Source organism: Excalfactoria chinensis, chromosome 1, assembly GCF_039878825.1.
Source record: "Excalfactoria chinensis isolate bCotChi1 chromosome 1, bCotChi1.hap2, whole genome shotgun sequence".
Lineage (NCBI taxonomy): Eukaryota > Metazoa > Chordata > Aves > Galliformes > Phasianidae > Excalfactoria > Excalfactoria chinensis.
In genome coordinates, this window is record NC_092825.1 from 78891331 (window position 1) to 78913601 (window position 22271).

At 46.6% G+C, this 22271-nt stretch overlaps 1 protein-coding gene and 1 long non-coding RNA gene across 2 annotated transcripts; both read left to right on the plus strand.

The window, feature by feature from the left end:
• Positions 1–2369: 2369 nt before the first annotated feature.
• On the plus strand, positions 2370–4043 carry LOC140247443 (uncharacterized). The gene is made up of 3 exons (XR_011902657.1): positions 2370–2446; positions 3164–3227; positions 3503–4043. It is a non-coding gene; the product is annotated as an uncharacterized lncRNA (long non-coding RNA).
• A 3423-nt stretch (positions 4044–7466) lies between these two features.
• On the plus strand, positions 7467–19134 carry DRD3 (dopamine receptor D3). Its single transcript, XM_072340230.1, has 7 exons — positions 7467–7541; positions 9981–10272; positions 14600–14712; positions 15879–16021; positions 16498–16694; positions 17516–17849; positions 18213–19134. Exons 2-7 carry the CDS (start codon positions 9991–9993, stop codon positions 18407–18409), a joined length of 1266 nt encoding a protein of 421 aa, XP_072196331.1. The 5' UTR covers positions 7467–7541; positions 9981–9990; the 3' UTR covers positions 18410–19134.
• Positions 19135–22271: the final 3137 nt, after the last annotated feature.

The following is a 22271-nucleotide window of genomic DNA, read 5'->3' on the forward strand; positions in this document are numbered from 1 at the left end:
TGAGAGAGAGGGATGTCTCTCTCTGCTCTGCTGTGTCCTTAATTTGACCGCTGGGTGCATTTGTGGATGCCACAAAATGGGAAGGACATAAAGCTATTAGGGAGTGTCCAAAGGAGGGCTATGAAGATGGGGAAGGGTCTGGAGGGCAAGGTGGATGAGGAGCGGCTGAAATCTCCTGTTTTCTGCAGCCCAAAGCAGAGGAGCTGAGAGGCCATATAGCGGCTGCAGCTCTTCACAGGGAGCAGAGGGGCAGCGCTGAGCTCTGCTCTGTGTGACAGCGACAGGGCCCGAGGGAACGGCATGGAGCTGCATCAGTGAGGTCAAGTTGGGTCCCTTCCAACTCGGGATATTTTATGATTTGATTAACTCCTCGTTTCCCACAGGCCTATTTTAGCAGAAATAAGTAAATTACCACATAGCTGAATAAAGATTGTGCCCTGCAGATGGTTCTGATTAAGCTGCTATTTTCTACTTCAGGAAAAAGCACTTACGATCTTAAGACCTGAGCAGCATGCAAACTGCAGTGGAATAGGAAGATGCAGCTAGGTATGACACCTTAGATTGTTCCTTGACTTCTAATGCCCTTCAGAGGTACGGAATGGAAAAACAAAGAGCCAGCTGCAAGTCTCACCATTTTCTGTCCCAGGAGACAGCCTAGAACAGAAGTTTGCACAGAAAAGTTCTCAATAAACTAAAGCAGATTTTGGTGAGGTAGGCAGAAGTACATGATTTATGGCAGGTATTTGATGGTGCCGGAGAGAAAAGAGAGGTCTACAAGGGGGAGGCACAAAAGGAGATGTCAGTTCACAGCCAGCAAACTGTCCTAATCCACCACAGTAATTTCCACTTGACGTATCTGTATATAGCAGCTAAATCATCGAATCAGATAAATTAGGTTAGAAAAGTCCTTCAAGATACACAGGTTCAGTCTTCATCCTGACCTACCAAGTCCCATCACTAAACCACATGCAACATCTCTATGTCCCTTAAATATCTCCAGGGATGGGGAATCCACCACTTCTCTGGACAGCATCTACCAATGCCCAACCAATGCTTCTATGAAGAAATTATTCCTGACATCCTATTTAAACCTCTCATAATGCAACTGGAGGCCATTTCCTCATGTCCTATCATTTGTCTCTTGAGAAAAGAGACTGACACACTTCTCATTACAACTTTGTCTCAGGCAGTCACAGAGAACAATGAGGTCTCCCCCTCAGTCTCCTCCAGGCTGAACAGCTCCTGTTCCGTCAGCTGCTCCTTCTTTACAGTTCGGCTGCTTTGGCAGGTGCTTTGGCAGCCCCAGCTGTTGGAAGAATGTGCCTCACAGCAGGATGTGGAGGGATCCCTATTAGCTTATTCCATCTCATTTTTCAGGGCAGGAGGGAGGTTCAGGCTCTTAGCTCCTCAGCCTCTTTGCAGGAGAGCACAAACTCCTCCCTGAAGACCATAACAGCATTTATGAATGCTGTTGCCCTTTTTCTTTTTTCACTTGGCCTTGGATATTTTTCCTCCTGTGCCTATAGAACGTCCTCTTTACTACATATCCCACTGTTTTACCCTTTACTTTTCTGGTCTCCTAAATGCTTCTCTGTGCAGCGCTTATCCTCATCATGATATTATTTTGCTGTATAAATTCATCTGCAGATGCAATTTCAATGACAAATATTCCCTGCCAGATAACCTCACACTGCACTGCGCTGTGCAGATTCAGGATGCAGCCCCTCTGCTGAGACTGGAAATAAGGGAACAGCAGGATTTCACTCTCCTGTGAATCCCATTTGATGTGAGCTGCAGTGGTTTCCCTCAGTTTCTCCAAGGAGCCTGCAAAGGTTCTGCAAATTGCTGTGCATACGTTACTCTGAAGCTGCCTGACTTCCACTTTAGGTAACTGCTCCAAAATCGAGTAAGTTTTGTAAAATACTTGAAGCGGCTAAAGCCGAATAAGCACATCATGCTTAGATGATGGGTATGAACTGAAGTTTAGTCAGAAACTTGTGTGCTGTGCTGTGCAGGAAAGCTTTGTTTACATCCATTGGGCAAGCCATAGTCAGAGTTGGCTGTTCAGAGCTTTATGCAGACAAGTCCTAGAAAACCCCAAGGTTAAACGCAGTGTTTTAACAATGTTTGTTGTCAGGGGAGCATCCTGGCTTGCAGAGAAAGCAATGAAAGTTGTATTCCACCTGCAAGGGAAACTGTTGATCACAGCCTGAACCTCTGATTAACCATCTGAGGCAAGCGACAAGTCAGCTGCAGGAGCACAGGTGAAGGTATTTCAGCTGTGCTTCTGGAAGGGGTGAAGCTTGACTCCAGCTCTCCTAGATCCCATTTAAGGTCTGACCACCACTAAGGCAGCATCTCTTTCTGGAGATTGTTCCTGTGTGGAGTTTTTCCAGTGAGCCTCAATGTTTGCAAGCATCCATCCTGACTGAAAGCCTTAGCACTGGTGAGTCTTTTCTTAGATACCCTCTGGCTATCCATTTACTCTGTAATTACAACTATGCACCACTTGAGCAGTGTATATTGGACTCAGAGTGTAGTGAGAATGAGCATAGCATGAAAGCACAGCCAGTAACGGTGGAAAAACCCTCTGCTGTTGGTTTGTTTTGTAGAGGTTTTTTGCCCTTTTTTGAGCAGTGGGGAACAAGAAACCCAGAGACAGGTTGCATGGTAGAGTGTGAGAAGCTTGGAAGCATGGCAGGCAGGGGCTAACTAGCAGGAAGATTCTGTCTGAGGCCCTGGAGCTGTTGCTGAAGCTAGGGCTGGAAACTGAAGGAAGGAACACAGCGTGGACTGGTAAGGAGAGGAGGAAAGTGTACAAATGGCCCCTGGACAAACAGCACTGGAAAATATTTAGGCTTATTAAGGCTGGTGGAATGAGCAGGAAGATGGAGGTAAAAATAAGAGAGAACACTGAGATTTATCTGAGACATTATTTGAAGTCTTTCCCAAAAAGCTTTGGGGATGAGTGTGACTGACAAGAAGGGGGCATGGTTAGAGGCTGAGGAATAAAAACAGACTGGAGGGATTTAGAGGAAATGGGCCAGGCTTGGGAGCAGTGGCCTCTCTCAGCTTAATATACTCCTGTGGTGGAGCTGGAGGGCCAGGAGTTTGACCACTCCATTGCAGTTAGAATGCATCTGTGCCTTTCTGTCACATGCAGCTCCCTGCCTTTCATTACCAGTCATACCATATCATCACCTCAATGGATTCAACCTGTCTAATATGTGAGTGGGGCCAGCATGTGCCACATACTTGATTTTGGGGTAGGAAGAAGGAGAAAAGTAAAAGAGAATGACATTGCACCAAACCAAGAACATCCAACCTTTTGGTTTGTCTGGGCTGCACTTGGTGGAGAGGAATTGTCTTGAGCTGCTTATACATGGGTTACTCTGAAAGTAAAGCCTCCTATTTACTTGGAAATTATCTATATGGAAACTGTAACACAGAGCACTTGATTGCACAAATTCTCAGCTACAAAACATGATTTTTTTCCACATAGTCACCACCACTAGCTATGCATTTTTGCCAGTGATGAACAAGAGCCTGCATGCTGTGCTTGTAAATACCTGTACTGTGGAGCTGACCCACTGTTGCTATTGTCACTGCTAAAATGTGCCACCCACCACCTCACTGTGCTCATATCCAAATGTTTGATCTCTGCAAACACTCAGCAAGCACTGAAGAATGTCAAGGGGTGCCATTTTTTCCACATGGAGGAATTCAATTCAACAGCTTTGCTTCATCTGCACTTCCACATCAGATGCCTTTCTGTCAGACTGCCCCTCTGCTGCCATCTGTCACACAGCAACAACATGTAAGGGAATGCTGGTGGGGAGGTTCTACCCCTACTGCCATCCCACCAATGTTATCCTCTGATATTGTGGGCTGACATAATAACATAGGAGATATTAATTTTGCAGCAGACCTCATTAAATATATAACATAGTTAATGTATATAAAGTAACAAAACATCTTAATTTTTAATGTATTTTATTAAAATACATACAAAAGTGAGTAACAAAACCATAAAATTAGTGGAATATGCGACCTTGTTTGCATCAAACCAATGCCCTGGGCTGGTTCCATGGCAGTGACTGCAATCCTCAGTGAGCTCTCCAGGTGTTTGTCAGAGATTTTGGATGAAGTTTTACTCTTCCTCTGTTTAATCCTTAAAAACAGTTGTTCAAAAATGCATGTACTGCCAAAAGCAATGACACAAACAAGGTGTGACTATGAAGTGAAGGGTATTTCTCTCTGGTAAGAGAGGTCTGATATAAGTTTGGTGAAGAGAGATGATCAAACTTTTAATTGCAATTTATGCATTCCATTTGAAAATTCACAGGTGTACTTACACTGATTGGAAATGGAATTGCAAATAAATCCAAAAATGGATGATTTTTCAGCAATCTTGAAACACATTCTCCAATCCTTGCATCAAAGCAGAAGGCACAGCTGCATTCTCTGCTGTTCACAGGGCTGTGCTCATCCAGCGTAACACAGTGCATAACCCCATTGACCACCACTTGAGCTGGCACTGCATTACGCCCAATGTCCCGGTCCCAACCCCATTGGGGCCACAGTGCACTGATGTCCCATTGGTGCTGAGGGGCCCAGTTGCTCAGTGGGAAGAGCTGCTGCCATCATAGTGTAGGGCAGGGAATGGCCACAGGGTGAGCTGTGCTGGGCTGTGTGTGGGCTGCGGGCTGTGGGTGGGATATGCCTGCACTGAGCACTGTATTAATGAAGGCCAATGTGATTTAATTCAGACCTGCCTCTCTTATGTCACATTAGTACAATCTTATCTAAATTAAATAATCACATGGATTGTTATCTTGCCCCACTAGACTACTGCCACAGAGCAGGCACAAAGTAGTCATTGGGTTTGTACCCCAGAGCATGCTTAGGCTCAGGGAAACAATGGGCACAAACAGAACCACACTGGGGGGGAGTATACAAAAGAGTTTACACAGAGCAGCAATAAGGTTGGCTGGGTTTGTGTATTTTTCTCAAGACAGTGTCATATTAAAAACAGAGATAAGAAGGAGATCAGTACAGGGCTGTGTTGAGGGACAGATGGGATGAAGGGGTGAGGAGGCTGCTGGGAGAGGGACCACCAGAGATCTACTAACATAGGAGCAAAGGTGCTGGGGAAGGGTTCAGTAATGATACTCTGCAGGGTGGGGATCTAGGTGAGAGCAGCAATACCCATCAGTGAAGAGCTGCATTTCTGCTGTAGAAAAACAAGAAACACCCCTGCTTCTGAGGAGGGTGACAGGTGTGGGGACACATCTCTTTATTGATTCTTGGTTATCCATTATACGTTGAATAGACAACACAAATAAAGCAAATTGCAGCAGCACCTTGTGATACCAGTGTCCTAGAGCTGACAAACACCTCTCTGGTTACATTCCTTAAGGAACCACATACAAATAAACTGCATTTAAAAATGCTAAAATTAGGCAATGTGGCATCCAGCACTTGGCAGCTTCTCCCCCACTGCACAGAGCTGCCTTCTTTAGCCACTTGCTCCCAGCCTGCCACTCCTGCAGCCCTTACTAGACAGAGTGAGTGTTTTGGCGTGCCATTCTCCCTCCAGTTTTAAGCACAGTCTTGGACTGTTTACAAGCTCATAGCTAGAATGAATCTGCTGGGGGAACAAGAGGGCTTCCCCTTAACTACTCCATGCACAATTTGTTTATGTATCTCTGTGACAGTGGACAGTAGAGGGTGGATGACAACTGAAGTTAATTGCACACATAGAAGTGTGGTCAGTGCAGTCCATGCTGCACCATTCTAGAGCTCCCAAGCAGGCTGTAGGCCCCTTCGTGGGTTGTTCACTCTACAGTCTGACAGTGAAACCCGCCACCAAGAACACCTGTGAGCATGTCACCTGTAGAGACTGAGCAGGCTTGCTGGGGTCACCCAGCACCAGCCTGCCCTGGGGTAGGGCAGGGTGTGAGCTTACAGGTTTGGTGTTGATCATGTCCTACGCTGAGCATTTCACACTCCCAGCTTCCCCAGACAGGCTAAAGCTGGTGTTTGGGCTCTGGAGCAGTTAGTTGAAGGAAGGGGAACTCAGGTGATGTTTTCCTTGGTCCCTTCTGTAGTAGGAAAAATTACTGAGAGGAACAGGAAAACCCATCTGACAAACACATGGCTGAGAGGCTGGTGTCATCAAAAGGAATTATTATTATTATTATTATTATTATTATTATTATTATTATTATTATTATTATTATTATTATTATTAATCATGGAGCTGTTTATTCAGCACCACTAAGCCTGCTGGTGACAAATGTCTCAACGGGAAAAGAATTCTCACCCAGGAGTCTGTGGGGCTTATTCAGAGGGATTAAAACTAGGCTTGAAGGGAGAAGGGGATAAAATGAAGCTCGCTAGTGATGATCTTAGGAGCAGTATGCCAGGGTTAGGGGTGAAACAAATAGCCCCACCTGAAGTATGTCTACACCAGCGCACATAGAAGGGACAACAAACAGGAGGAGCTAGAAGCCATTCTGTGGGAGCGAAACTATGACTTAGTCATCACTGGAGTGCTGCAATAGATAAGCTCTTTAGGAAGGATAGGCAAAGAAGGAGGGGCAGTGGGGTGGCTCTCTGTATTAGGGAGTGTTTTGAGGTTGTATAACTCAATACTAGGAATGATGATATCAAGTCCTTATGGGTAGGGAACAGGGGAAACGCCAGCAAGGCTGACATCCTGGTTAAAGTCTGTTATAGACTGCCCAACCAGGATGAAGAGACATGGACAGACTAGATGATCTTAGTGGTCTTTTCCAACCACAATTCTCTGATCCTGTAGTTCTCAAAATACCCACTTCTAGTAGCAATGTGTGCTCTCCGTATCTTCTCTCTCCTATCCCCCTTGCCTACAGTGAGATTATCCTGGATATCTACTATCTAGGCAGCCATGGTCCCAAAGCGTATTCATCAAGGTTACTCATTTCTTTAAAATACTGCTTTCTGCAGAGCCTCCTCTCCTTTTTGCCCACCACAAGTCAGCCCATGCCCACAGATGCATGAAGCCTGTTCCCCACGACAGTGAGCCCTCTCAAGCTGTGCTGCAGCAGGTCATGGGCAACTCCCAGTCCCATCAGGTCCACCTGGAGCTTTAGGGCCAACCAACTGCTTTATGCCCAACTGCAGGGCATTACAGACCCCATCTCACACTCGGGAGGCATCTCTGAGGCTTCTCCAATACCACCCTGCCATTCAGCTTTCCCTCCACTTGCAACCTTCCATCCCAGGTTTAAGGCAGATTTTTGTAACTCTCTCCTTTCCCTCTCTCCTTTGATCTTTTAACTAACAGTTTTTCAGCTCCACGCACCAGCTGCCACCCCACACCCCATGTTCCAATTCACCGAACCCCCCGAAGGGCTACGGCCCCCACGGACCGCCGCCTCTCCCGCCCCCCGCCACTGCGGGTCCCCGCCCGCCCCCGGGGCCGGACCGGGGCGGGGAGGAGGCGGCACCGAGCCCGAGCCCCGCTCGGCCGCGGCGGCGGGGCCCGGTGGGCAGGGGTAAGTCTCGCTCGCCGCCGGCCCCTTCCCCTTCCTGCCCCCCCCCTAGTTGCCCTCACCCCCCGCACCCCGATGAGAGGTGGGAGGGAGGGAGCCCGGCGGGGATGGGTGCAGCGGGTCTCTCTTGGCGGAAGGGGATATATATGATAGCGCTTTGGGTTGCGATAAGGAACGGGAGGGACCCCCTAGCAAACCGCGCAGCACGAAAGCTTTGTGCCTTTCGTTTGTTTTTTCGGGTGGCTTTGCTTATGGGATGGGCAGCTACTTTCAGTGCTACGGACACTGCCTTTCGTGGCCCCAGACAGTGAAGCCGTGTCGGTGTACAGCGAGACCTGACTTGGGTGGCTGCAACGGGACTGCTATGGAACGCTGTTCCTGGGCTCGGCAGCAATGCTGGCTCCGCTGGAAATGAATTCTTCACATCGAGCGGGTGGCTTCTTGATCGGGTTCAGGCTGAGGGGAGAGGCAAGTGCAAGCACTTGCCGATGAAACGCTCGTGGTAGGAGATGGCTTCACCCTGTCCTGAAGGATGTCTGTGTTGGTGGGATGGGGAAGATCAGCTGCCATCCCCTTGAACCCTTGTCCTCTCACAAGCACAGGTTGGCATGGGCAGCTTAGTTTGAAGGATGCTTCTATGAAAGGGATTGGAACAATTATCTCCTATTACACAGCTACAATGTGTAATACATTGTATACATAGTGGATGTTTCTCTTCAGCAGTAAGGTGGAGCAAGGAATATTATTTGTAGTGCTGGCATTGCAATATTTGGTCCTTGCCTTTAGTATCTTGTCATGCTGATAATGAGTTTAGCAATGGGAGCACTAGTGAAAATATAAAATAATAATAAAAAATTCAGATAAGAGGGGTTGAATACCATAGGACGACCCTGGGACAGCAGCCTTCGTATACCTTGAAAAAATCAGCATCCTAAATCAGGAGAAAATCAGTCTCCTGCATCAAAAAAGGGCAGGTTTCTGAGCACAATCACAAGCCCATTGTAAGAAAAAAACCCCACAAAGCTTACTTCATGCATCCTTCCATTATTCCATCCCAAATGACAAGTTGATTTGCTCTTCAGCACAGGAAGTGTATCTTCCAGCCAGACATGGAATACACGGAGCGCAGTATGGATGAGATGGGGGCTGCACTGAGAAATTTGGCATGCTAAGCAGGATTGAAGCTGAGCATCATTTGAACAGAAGGCCTGGGACGAGAACACATTGTAGAAGAGGAGTAATTCAGCCTGTGGTGCTCACTGTGAGGCTGCCAGGGTTCAAGAGCCTTCTTGAGCAGTGCAGGTGCAATCTCTGCCAGGCTGCTGAGCTCTCAACTGCATAAAGATATTAAAGAGTTTTTTAATGAGGGAAGCAGGGGAAAAGATAGGAGCTCCAAGTTCTCATTTGGGTAAATGCGTTGAGTCTTCTAAGTGCTATGGACTGCTTTGTTTTAGACTGCGCTTATGCCCAGCTGGCCTAAGTGGTACTGTGGTGTGACTTTGGTGCTTGTTAAAACGACTGCCGCTTTTCTGATAGCTGTATTGGTTGGTACGATGAACTGTTCAGATGAACACAGTTGAATACGAAAAGCTGAAAGTTGAATGTGAGTCAGCAGAGTGCCTGGGTAGTCCAAAGGGCCAGCCATACCCTGAGGTGTACCAGGCCCAGCACTGCTCTGTGCTATGTGGCCTCACCTCCTGCACTGGGTGCAGCTGTGGGTGCTACAGAATGAGAAGGACATAAGGCTGTTTAGAGAGCAACCAAAGGGGGGATGTGAAGATGGGGAAGGATCTGGAGGGCAAGGTGTATGGAGAGCAGCTGATGTCTCGTGGTGCACTCTGTGCAGAGCAGAGGAGCTGAGGGGAGGCCTGATGGCGGCTGTAGCTCCTGACAGGGAGTGGAGGGGCAGCGCTGAGCTCTGCTCTGTGTGACAGCAACAGGGCCCGAGGGAACAGCATGGAGCTGTGCCAGGGGAGGGGCAGCTGGGGGTCAGGGACAGGGTCTGCACCACAGGGTGGTGGGCATGGAACGGGCTGCACAGGGCTGTGGGCACAGCACTGATCTGACAGAGTTCAAGGAGCATTTGGACAGCGCTCTCAGACATAAGGTTTGGATTTGGGGTGTGATGTATGGAGCAGGGGGTTGTACTCAATGATCCCTGTGGGTCCCTCCCAACTCAGGATAGTCCATAATTCTGTGGTTCTATGATAGCAAATGAAACATTGCATTCTTCTTTTGGCTTAGATTCAATGAAAAACAAACCAAGACAAACTAGACTGTAAAATAAAGCTCTGCCTTTATTTGAGCAGAACAGAGACCTCTAAATTTGACTTGAAGTAGCATCACCAATGAAATATGACAGACATATACCATCTATCAAAAGCTGTCATTCTCCAGAATTATTGTATGGCTCAGTTTTCACTCATCTCTTTCTCCTTGCAGCAGCATCCCCATGGCACTCTTCACAAGAGCAAGCAGCCATCTTAACACCACCATCTCTGTTCCCTGTGGAGCAGATAACACAACAGAACCTGACCTGCCACGATCACACGCCTACCATGCCCTCTGTTACTGCATCCTGATTTTGGCTATCATCTTTGGGAATGTGCTGGTCTGCTTAGCTGTGCTGAGGGAGCGCACCTTGCAAACCACCACAAACTACCTTGTGGTAAGCCTGGCAGTGGCAGACTTGCTGGTGGCTACTTTGGTGATGCCGTGGGTGGTGTACCTGGAGGTGAGTACATCTTGGAAAAGTCAAGCAGCATTGAACTGAGGTACAACTGGCATGACTGTTTGCATTCAGGATAGGCCAAGCTCTGGGACGGATAAAGCCCTTTTGCATTTCAGCCTCCCAGCTCTTTCTGGCACAGCTTTTTTAGTTTGAATGGCAGCTGGGCTACCTCTAGTGATGTCAGCTTTGGGTCTTATTGTGCCAACAACACTTTAATTTGGTGTCCTTGAAGCTGCCACTACCAGCTAGGAGGGTTGCTGGTGCACACTATGATGGATAAGGAATGACAGAGGGAAGCAAGGGGGTAGAAATATCTTAAAGGAACTCATCTCAGAGTTAAGATCAATCCCTGCCTGCTGGCAAGAAAACAAAAGAATGGTCAAATCCTCATTTCTTGCAGAGCTTCAGAACCTTAATGTCTGTGATGATAGCTCTGAGTAACGTTACCTAAGCAGGCTGACAAAGAGATGAAGCTAAGGATCATGCTCCAAAATCTAAGTCAAGTGAGGGTTTTCACAATATCTTCAGGGGATTCATCAAGCCCTCAGGGTCTTATTCTCACTTTCCCAAGTTTTTACACTGGGCTGGTATAAATCTGTAGTAGCGTGACAGTGGCAGTATGAAGAACATTGTCAGATACAGGGTAGTAATAATGGGCTCCAAATTCCCCCACACGGTGGCAAAATCCTGAATTACTGAAGCCACTCCAGCAGTAAACATTTTTGCTGCAGTAAATACAGGAAAGCACACTACAGCTGGCATTTGTATCTGTTCTCTTTAGCATTTTCATGCTACCTCAAGTAAATTGGTAGATCCAGAAAAATTAGAGTGAATGCCTACGAGCCATAAGCTCTCAGCTGTGCTCGTTGCTGTCAGCCCTGTTCCCATGATAACAGAGACAACAGAACAAGCCTCTGAGCTATGGCCTCTACAAAGCCTTGCGCTCCTTCTCTAAGGGGCAAGGTGGGATCAGGCCAGAGGGTGGGTGAAGCATTCTGGTGACAGCTGCCCACCTTTGGCTGACCTCCTTCCCACAAAGCAAAACAGCGGCAGAGAGAGATTTTAACTTGTGTATATGGACTATACAGTGCATGAATAGAAAATAGGACAGTACAGGACAACTCCAACAAATGCCAAACCAGCTGTACATGTGCAAGGATATCTGATCAAGCAGTGGTGGAACGGCAGTGCTCTGCAGCCCTCCTCTGTCAACAGGGCACACTGAGTAGCCAGCAGATCTCTAAAGTTTGGCATCGAGTGCAGGCATTTCCCTTACGTTAAACCAAGCTTCTCTCAAACTGTATCCATTGCAGTCTCAGCAAGACCACAAGTAAGAGAAATTAAGGGTCTGTTGTGTGTACAAGCATCATGAATTAGTAAGGGCGTTGATGGTTAATTATTTATTTATAGCATCACTGTGGAATGAAAGAACAAAGGATCATAATCCTGCTTGTGTGATCATGTTCCTAATGAAGTTAGTAGTGATATTTAGACTAATCTGTGTGGAGCAGCCCTGGAGCTGCTCTGCAGGACGTGTGCCCCTCGGTGGTGTTAACTCATGGGGTAGGAAGTGGTGTTGGAGAAATGGAGGCAATAAAGAAGGGAAGAACAATAAAAAGCGAGGAGTAAGAAGAGGAAAGTCAACCCAATAAAGTGTTTAGAATAGACTATGCATTGATTACACCTAAAAAGTATTATTAAAATCAAATTTAATTTCAGACTGCTCATACAGGAATATTCCATTACCTCAAACATAATTCCAGTCTCATAAGAAATCACAATATGCACTGCATTAGAAAAGACTTACCAGTTGTTATTGCTGTGGAGTGTGTGTGCACACAGGGGCACATCTGTGGAGCAGCCTCTGCCCTCAGCAGTTTCCCACTTGTCAGCTGGCCTGTCTGAACGCATGCTTTTAGTTTCTCTGGCCATGTAAAAGTATAAGTGGGATTTCTCAGCTGCAGGGTGCTAATGGCATCCCCGAGAAGAACTTTCTCTTAGATACAAAACTCATCGAGTGATCGTGCTTAGAGGCACAGCTGCTTACAAACATGATGCAACTTTGTGTTCAAGCTTAATTTATTCCTATCCACGCATCACTGTTTTAATACGATTTACAGATTCCTTTGTTTATTTTTAGGGATTCGGGAGAGTGATGGATTTGCGTAAGTTTATGAATGCACAAAAATGGTTTTTAGATTGGAAGGCTTCCTATATTTAAAAAGAATAGTGCTGCAGTTTTGTGGATAAAGCAGGTGGGTCACCATGTAGGATAAGGTGAGAGCCTGACCTGAATGGTCCATAGGGAGCATTAGCCGTTCTGTCTTTGACAGAGCCAGGATTTCATCCTGGACTCTGTTCTCAGTTGTGCTGCACATACACACAGTGGTAATGAGAGATTGTATCGGCTCATCTATATGAGATTTGCTCTCATCATCTGTAAGAGGAGAATATTATTTAACCATCCACCTCATCCGCGCAGTTGTGAGGTGACATTCAATTAATACCTGCTATGTGCTTTGAGATTCCTGGATAAAAGACTCCAGAGGGATAAAGAATAGGTGCCCTGCCAGCACATGAAAACTGTGGCAAGCTATTGCTTCTGTAACAAAGATGAGTGGAACAAGAAAATAAAGAGCAGAAATAAAATTTAAAAGCATGAACAAGGCCTATAATAAAAAAGGCACTTCTTTGTTCAATACTGGAATAAATTCTGTATTCTTATGTATGTAAACATCAGCTTCTTCACTGACTTCTGTGCGGCTGGCCCTCATTTTAATTCTGACTGGTGGAAGCTAGAATAGGTTTTAAGCCCAATGTTTTGATCTGCCAAGCATTCTCTGAATACAAGCAGCAGCTTAATATACAAGTGATGTGATCTGAATACCTCATCCTGAGAGGCTTCTCTTCAGAGCCATTCCCACCACTGGCTTCTTCAGTTTTAATGGTCCACATTCCCAGAGCTTCACTTTGGGCTTTGTGTTCAAATATGCTCACGACCTTAGAAACTCCTTCCATTAAGTGCTTGCACATCTGCTGTGGCAGCAGCAGCTGGCTTCATGCAAACACCTGCCAGCATTTCCTGGTGAGATATTGTTCAGTCTTCATAGGTCACATAACACACAGCATTGTATTTTGCTTTACACTACAGACGGACCCTTTACTAGGTCCCACTGCAAAGTTTTCCAGCATTTATCATTATTTGGTGTTTTGAAGCGTTCAAGCAGATCTCAAAATCTGCAGCTAATGCACAAATGATGTGGGATTTCCTTAATAAAGGAACCTACCTGATCAAGTCTCTGATTTCAGAGGGGCAGCCTTCAATTTGTACATCTTGTAACTTTCTACTTGTGCAGAAAATCTCTAAGGTAGGTTTTGTTTTTCTTCTTTCTCTTTGCTTGCTGTTCTTGAAAAGGAAACAAAGGAGCCCCAGAAGTGCTGGACTTAGTTCAGTTCAACAGTGTCTTTTCTATGCTGGGCCCCTAAACAACATACACTACTTCAGATCTTAGTTGTATTCATTCATTAGGTTTATCTGTTGTAGAGCAAGCTGCTTCCTTGCTCATCTCTTGCAAGAAGCAGGTGCTCCTTGACCACCTCTCTCTGAGCCAGGCTGCCATTGCAGCCTCAGACCCATGCACAGCAAGGGCCACACAATATTTGGAGCATGCTGTTGCCAGATGAAAATGTCAGTTGTGAAGATCTCAGCATTGATCTGGGCCAAAACTGTACTTCTCCATCGCAAAGACTGGCCACAGCTAAACTTTTGTGATTAAAAATTCAAATCAAGCAGAACAAAAGCTAAGCAAGGTAGTCACCCCAAACCCTTTGTCTCAATAGCTTTTGATTCACGTTCAGGTCTAATAATCAAAATCTGTAACTGAGATAAGAATCCAGATGGATTCTGGAGAAGTCTCAGGTCTCTGTTTTACGCATAAATGCATAAGATTTGCAGCATTTTTCAACCTCTGTGGCTACAAGAGAGCCCTTAGATTTCCTCAGATAATTCTTAATCAAAGAATGTATACAGTGATGTCACGTTTCAGTTTATAATGCTAAGCCATAAGAAAATGGATAGCTGCTGTCTATTTCTGCACACTGCCTCCTTCTGCAAGAGTAAGTAAACCAGTTACATTGAGCTCCTGGATTCTCTATGACTCACCACACATTATCCTGAATGCAACATAGATGCCTCAGTTTCACCCTGAGCATCACAGTGAACACGAATTTATCTTGATGTTGAGGTGCTTGGAGGAGAGCACCCTCTTATACATAAGTTTTCAGGACTTGATGAAGAACAGAGCTGACGGCTTTGTGATTCCTGATGCAGGTGACTGGGGGAGTCTGGACTTTCAGCCGCATCTGTTGCGATGTCTTTGTCACGATGGATGTCATGATGTGTACAGCCAGCATTTTAAACCTCTGTGCCATCAGCATTGACAGGTGAGTACCAGCTACATACAGGAGAATAGGCCAGGGAGAAGTAGGCCCCAAACAACCGTAGAAGGGATGTGGATGTGGGGTTTGCACAGGCAGCATCAGCATCCTCAGGAACATAAGCTTTCCATCAAGTCTGTCACTGACTCTACAGCTATGAAAATGGCGTAGCCCACTATGTGCTAGAAGATGTCTACACTTAAGAAAAGGTAGAGATACACAATAAAGCATTATGCACTGAGAGTCAGCCATATCCTCATTCCTTCTGAAGGCAGAAATCAGAATCAATCATCTAGTTCCCACTGAGTAGAGATATTCCCCCAGGAAGATTTATTAAAGAAAGTCTTGCCATATACATACAGAGGGGAGAAGATTATTGCTCTATAATCTCCAGCCTTGTCCTGTTTTTCTGTGTCTCAAAATTTAGCTTTTTCTAGGCAGCAGTGAGAGCTGGGAGCCCAGACCTTGGCACATGCGGTCCAGTTAGGCCCTAAACTTCCTCCTTATGGGGATCTGAATGGGAAGGAAGAAGCACTACATACTGTACCTTTGTAATTTCTGGTTCAAAGCTAAACTAAAGATGCAGCTCTCAGCAATGGGCTGGACCAGTGTTTGTCCATTAGAGCATCTTTCCCCACTTCAGTTCAGTTCTGCCACTGGGTGGTCCTCAAGCAAAAAATCCTGAGCATTCCAAATCCCAGGCTTGTGGAGCTGTTTAATAAGGCACACTGGCACCAAGTGTACCTGAATTGCCAGTGGGCAATCATCTGGCTGTCCACAAGGCCAAAACCAGGGAGGGCAGCTGAGGCACAGCAGAATAGGCCATGGTTGCTCCAAAGAGTACTCCTTCCCAGCGGTGCACATGTAACCCTAGGGGGCTGAGGGGCCCATCTGGTACCACAAATCTTGTAGCTTCACAACACTAGCAGTTCTGCACGCATTTCTCCCCAGTGCTGCCAACTAACTCTGTTTTCCTTTGTTCCTCCCCATAATACCCTGCTTACCATTTTTGCAAACTGCTGATCCATCATCTGATCTTTTTTCCTCTTCCGTCTCTTTGTCACTTCTATCATCACATTCCCTTTGTGGCTTTCCTTCCTCCTTTTAAAACCTGATGCTTTTCCTCCCACCATTCTTACCTCTCCTTTTTCTGGAGCTGGTTTGGTTCACAGATACACTGCAGTGGTGAAACCAGTGCAGTATCAGTACAACACTGGGCAGAGCTCCTGCAGGAGGGTCTCTCTCATGATCGTGGTAGTCTGGATGCTGGCATTCGCAGTGTCATGCCCTCTCCTCTTTGGCTTCAATACTACAGGTAAGTGACATCCTTAACAATAGCACAGGGTGGGGCTGGCAGTGGAGCTGCCCTTTATATGGCCATGTCATTTAGCATGGAACCTGCAGGTTTTTGAAGCTATAGGAAGTCTTAGGGAACTGGAAAGAGCATCTAGGAAGATAACAGGAATGGGAGAAAGGACGAAGTAGAAAGGATCTTCTGAAGAAGAATGGAAATAGAGGTGAGAGAGGTGGGCATATCTGTTGGCCAGAAGAACAAGCAGATGCATGATAGGTCATGCTAGATGATCTGAGGCAGAGCTGGTTTTAAACACCATTTGGGTGACTGAGTAGACCACAGTATGATCTGCAATAAAGGAGACTAGAGATGCTTGCACTCCTTAGACTGCCCTTGTCCGTCAGGCAGCATATTACCTGCTTTGCCAACATACCAGGACCTCCTTGCAATGAAGTGAAGCAGCTCAGCCATTCCTCTCTCTTTTTTCTCCTCCCCAGGGGATCCCAGTGTCTGTTCAATATCCAATCCTGTTTTCATAATCTACTCCTCTTTGGTATCCTTCTACCTCCCCTTCATGGTGACCCTTCTGCTCTATGTCTGGATTTACCTTGTGCTAAGACAAAGGCAAAAGAAGAGAACCCTCACTCGGCAGTGCAGCTACAGCGCCAGCACCAAACCATGTTATACACATAAAGTAAGATCCACATGAACGCAGTAAGAACTGTCAAAAAGGACAGGGCTTGCACCATCTCTTCAGAGGGTGAAAGCACAGAATGGAGAGCACAAAGAAGGGATATAACATCTTTTCATCCCATCCTTCATTCATTCACTGTGGTATCTGAGTTGCAGAAGCTTTGGTTAATTCCTTTTTTAGCACTAGAAACAAGATATCCCAAGTGTATCTCTGCCTCTCGATCCAGGCAATTGGAAAAGGGCACAGCCCTGTTCCTTCTGAGCTGTCTTTTTTCTGCCAGTGAGACTGATTTATTCATTTATTGATTTTTACTCTATGAAGTTTCATTCTTGAGGCTTCACAGACTCTAATGACCTAGATTATTAATAAAAAATCTTCATCCATCACAGAGTTCAAAATGCTCAAGGGAACCAACACAGTAATTTAAAGGGATCACCTGGTCAGGCAAGCCATGTGAGCCCATTTGTTTTAACTATTTTCTCAGTGCGAAGCTACATTAGGAATAGGGTCAAGATGTTTAGGGCATCAGGGCCAATACAGCACAACAAGTGAGAGGTTAGCTGAGCAGACAGTTCAACTCTTCTTGTTCTCATGCTGCTTCTTGGTGGGATAGAGGCAGAGAGCTCTTACATTCTGGTTCATCCATCTTATAAGTAAAGGCCAGTCCCGATCACTAGATTTTGTGCCATCCCCAGAGGTTAGTCTTAGCACCCAAGAAATGATACAGGCTAAGGATAACTCCTACAACTCTTCTCATCATCCTTTGACCCAATGAACAGATGAGATGGTTCCAAGCTCCTCAGTGGCATCCTCTTTTGCAGGAACACATCAAGAGGAAAACTTTGACAAACAGATGCCAGGGCCCATTTTCCCCTTGTCTCCAGCTCAAATGCTCAGACCAGGAGATGTCTACCAAAAGAAAGTTGCTGACTGCCTTCAGCCTCCAGCAGTACCGCAGCTTCTGCCAAGACGGATCTCTCAGCAAGACACCCAGGACTCCACAACACAACAGGCTGGAAGAGAAGAATCCTGGGCTGGAGGTACAGAGGCTGAGTAATGGCAAAACTGTCAGCTCTCTGAAGCTAACACACCAGCAGCCCCGGCTGATCCAGCTTCGGGAGAGGAAGGCTACACAGATGCTGGCTATTGTCCTGGGTGAGTGAGAGCCGGTTCCCCACATTAACTGAGTACTAACAGGGAAATAAAGCAGCCCTCATCATAACTCGTTAAAACAGCTAAGGCAGTAGACTTTCCTCCTAAGTTGTGGCCACTGTCAGCAGGCCACATCTATGGTCCTGTTCATTCACATAACTGACTCTGAGGAACCTGAACTCTTGCACTACAAAGTCCCTCTCCATCAGGAATTAATGTCACCTTCAGCATTTACCAAAGGCAGACAGGTGTACCAGGCTGCAGGGAAATAGTGAAAGGGTCAGGGAAGAAGTCGCATGTGTAGCCCTTTTTCCAAGTTGTTGCTTCTCTCTGAAGTCAGAGTTTGTTTTCTTTCTTTAAACTCAGGGACATTCATAGTCTGCTGGATGCCATTCTTCTTGATTCACATCCTCAATGCCCACTGCCCAGCCTGCCATGTTCCCCCAGGGCTCTACAGTGCCAGCACCTGGCTTGGTTATGTCAACAGCGCCCTCAATCCCATCATCTACACCACCTTCAACATGGACTTTCGCAGAGCCTTCCTCAAGATCCTCTGTTGCTGACGGCAGGACCAGCATTACTGGTTGTTTGGGGAATGCACTGAACCTCATCCAAAGCACGGCCAGAATAAGGATTCATCCTGACTTCTGCAATACCTGCTCTCACAGCACAGCCCTAGGGAGACAGTTTTGATAACATCCCTCTGGTAAGAAAGGACCAGTACCCCAGGCCAGTTCATCAGTCCCCTTGCCAACCCCCATGTCAGCACACAGGCTGGACCAGTTTCCCACAGCTGTTCTGGAACAGTCCTTCCGTGGTCTCCTTTCCTCGTGGTATTTTACAAACCCATCTCCAGTAATTCCTAAGTCAAAACACCAGATGAGTCCTGCTAGGCCATGTCAGCTGGTCTCATGCCAGAGCAGTCCAATGCGCTTCTCCCTGTACAGAAAAACCCATCCCATGACAGTCCTGGTGTTTCTCCCATTTTCACCTCTCACTGTACAGGATCCAGAGAGACTCACCAGAAGCCCCAGCTCTTTCTCCCAGGCTTTGGCTTAGCAGTGCTGTTAGCCACGCTTGTTTGACAGCTTTGGGCATAACAACAGGTCAGCTCTGCCTCCTACACCTCGGCTCCTCCATCCAGGCAGTGCTTCCCCTCTTTCCTAATACAAAGTCTGATGGGTTTTGCGGTGGGACACTAGAGGACAGCATGTATAGTTTGTGTGGAGAGGTGTTCTTCATACTGTATTGTAACGGCATTAATCCAATAAAACACATATCTAATTGGAAGTTTTGGTGCTTTTGTGGGAGCTTGGAGCCTGCCACAGGCTGCACATAATTCCCAGTACTGGGAAGATGCACTGCTGGCATGGAACAACCAGCACAGACAGGTACTGTGCAGTCTATGCCTACCCTCACTGTGCTCCACATGGCAACATCCATGTTGGTCCCCTGTGCTGGACACTATTTGTGATCAAGCCAGCAGGCAGAAGAGCCAGAAAGCACCTCCGTGGTGGTTTTAAGGAGAGTTAAGAGCCTTTGGAGACAGAAGGGAGCTGGCAAAACTCAAACCCATAGGGAACAACAGCAGTCTGCCCAGCAAGGCAAAAGGATGACATCCAAGCACTGCCTGTCTAGACATAGCAGTGGCACAGCACCCATGAAAAAATTAACTGAAAAACACCATTTACCCCTTCCTCCACCATTTCTCCTGGCAGACATTAGTCCCAACCTGCAAAAGGCTGTGATCAAGCCACTGCAGCCCACAAACTGCCATGCCTTGTTCAGGCAGAACCTGTCCTCCATGGTGGAGGACACACATCAGCAAGTCCCATCCTGATAGACCCCGTTCTCAGCTCTTCCCTAAAATGCCTCTAGAAACGTGATACGAAGAAACAGAAAGCCTCTAGAGCCAAAGCAGAAAATGAACAAAATTGAAAATGAATTTCAATGTAATGATTTAAGCATCTTGGCGAGACAAGCACCAGCCGGCTCTGTGCTTGGTGATGTGGGAGAGACCTTTCTGGCTCCCTGCCGTGGGGACTCTTGTCAGTTTTAATAAGTTTTAATAAGTTTTTACCCCCATTGCAGTTGTGAGCAATGCCAATCAAACAGCACAATGAAGACTCCTTTTTACTGGGCAGAGGCATGCTTGCAATGGGACTGTGTGTCACTGCCAACCTGTGCCTCTGCCAAGTGGCCATGATACAGGTAGGCTGCTCACCTTGCTCTGCCCCAGCTGAAAGGCAGCAGCATTCCTGCCTGCCTGTGATGGACGTGCTGAGGGAGGTGGGCAGACTGCGAGTTCCACAGCACTAACATCTTGTTAGCCATATCTCTGTGGTGCAACTAACTGTTAGGTGTCAAGATGAGGCCAGCACCCCAAAGCCTCAGGTGTGAAGGCCACCAGCATAACTTCTCAGACTTCTGCTTCCTGGTGAGCAGGAGGACAGCAGCCATGGCTGAATTTCTTGAACAAGATACTTGTTCCTCCTCAGGATATGCATGAAACAAAGAACGTAAAAGGCCCCATGGCAATGCCTTCTGCAGCTCAGTGTTGCATGTGCTCTGGTCACCATGCACATCTCCTGCTACTCTCTTTGCTGGCCTTGCCAAGCGTTCATCATCTTGTTTGCCTCTGCTTCATCTCCCACTCCCCCTTCCTTGAATATTCTACATCTCTCTGAAGGCTTCAGCTGCCTGCCAGAGTCCCATGATCTGCCCCCAGCCCAGTTCACCTGGCTTTGCTGAACATCTGCCTTTCCTAAGGGTTGGTTTCCCCAGCTGTTTTTCAGCACATTATGACATTAAATGTGACATCATACTGCATACGGCTCCATTCTGGACTGGGAAGGGTAATACAGAAAGATCTGTAAGGGAAACTGTTGATCACAGCCTGAACCTCTGATTAACCATCTGAGGCAAGTGACGAGTCAGCTGCAGGAGCACAGGTGAAGGTAATTCTGCTGTGCTCCCAGAACAGGTGGAGCTTGACTCCACTTCTCCTAGATCCCATTTAAGGGCTGACTACCACTAAGGTAGCATCTTTTTCTGGAGATTGCTCCTTTGTGGAGTTTTTGTGGTGAGCCTCAGCATTGGAGAGCATCCATCTGGACTGAAAGCATCAGCACTGGTGAGTCTTTCCTTAAATACCCTGTGGCTATTTACTCTGTGGTTACAGCTATGTACTTGTAGTATTCCAACTATACAGTGTTACTAGAAAACCATGATATAGTTGTCATCACTGAAACCCAATGGGATGATTCTTATGACTGGAGTGTGGCTATCAATGGCTACAAGCTGTTCAGGAAGGACAGATAAGGAAGGAAGGGAAGGGGTGTTGTTGTCAACATCAAGAAGAGGACAATGTGAAGAGCTGTTCCTGAAGAATAGTGGTGAGCAACCCTGGGAAACTGTCCACATGGGCAAAGGTCTGGAACAGATCTGGCAGATCATGAAGGTGGCTTTCCTCAAGGCACAAGAGCTCTCCATTCCCAGCTGTCAGAAATCAGGAGAGGAAGGCTAGTACTCAGGAACAAAAGGCAAGTTTATGATCTTTGGAAGAGAGGGCAAGCTGCTTGTGAGGATTACAAATATGCAGTGAAGTTGTGTGGGGAGAAAATTAGGAAGGCTGAAGCCCAGATAGAGATGAACTTGGCCACAAAGGTAGAAGACAACAGTAAGTATTTCTATAAATATGTCAACAGTAAGAGGAGGGATAGGAATAATCTTGATCCTTTGTTGGATGCAGAGGGAATCACAATGACCAAGGATCAGGATAAGGCTGAGATGCACAATGCTTTCTTTGCCTCGGTCTATAATAGTAAGACTAGTTGTTCCCTGGGTGCACAGCCCCTTATGCTGGAAGATAGGGATGGGGAAAAGAATAGGCTCTGCGCAATCCATGATGAGATGGTTTTGGACCTGCTTTGAAAGCTGAATGCTCACAAGTCTATTGGGCCAGATGGACTGCACCCTAGGGTGATGATAGAGTTGGTATATGTGGTTGCCAGGCCACTGTCTGTCATCCTTCAACGTCCCAGCTAACTGGGGAGGTCCTGATGGACTGGAGACTGACAAATGTGATGCCTGTATTCAAAAAGGGCTGGAAAGATGATCCCATTAGCTGCAGACTTATTAGACTCACCATGGTGCAAGGGATAGTTAAGGAACAGATAATCTTGGGAGCCATCATGAGTCAATTAAAGGTCAACCAGAGAATCAGGCCCTGTTAACATGGGTTCATTAATAGTAAATCCTGCTTGACAAACTTAATTTCATTCTATGACAAGGTGACCTTCTTAGTGGGTGAAGGTAAGGCTGTCAATGTCATCCACCTGGACTTCAGTAAAGTCTTTGATGCTGTCCCCTGCAGCATCCTCATGGAGAAGCTGGCTGCCCATGGTTTGGATGGGCATATGCTCT

What these genes read in the sequence shown, in the direction of transcription:
- DRD3 (XM_072340230.1), top strand. Translation starts at nt 9,991, where the DNA reads ATGGCACTCTTCACAAGAGCAAGCAGCCATCTTAACACCACCATCTCT. An exon ending in TGTGCCATCAGCATTGACAG is followed by an intron (nt 14,713 to 15,878) that starts GTGAGTACCAGC and finishes TTTGGTTCACAG; the next exon opens with ATACACTGCAGTGGTGAAAC. An exon ending in CTTTGGCTTCAATACTACAG is followed by an intron (nt 16,022 to 16,497) that starts GTAAGTGACATC and finishes TCTCCTCCCCAG; the next exon opens with GGGATCCCAGTGTCTGTTCA.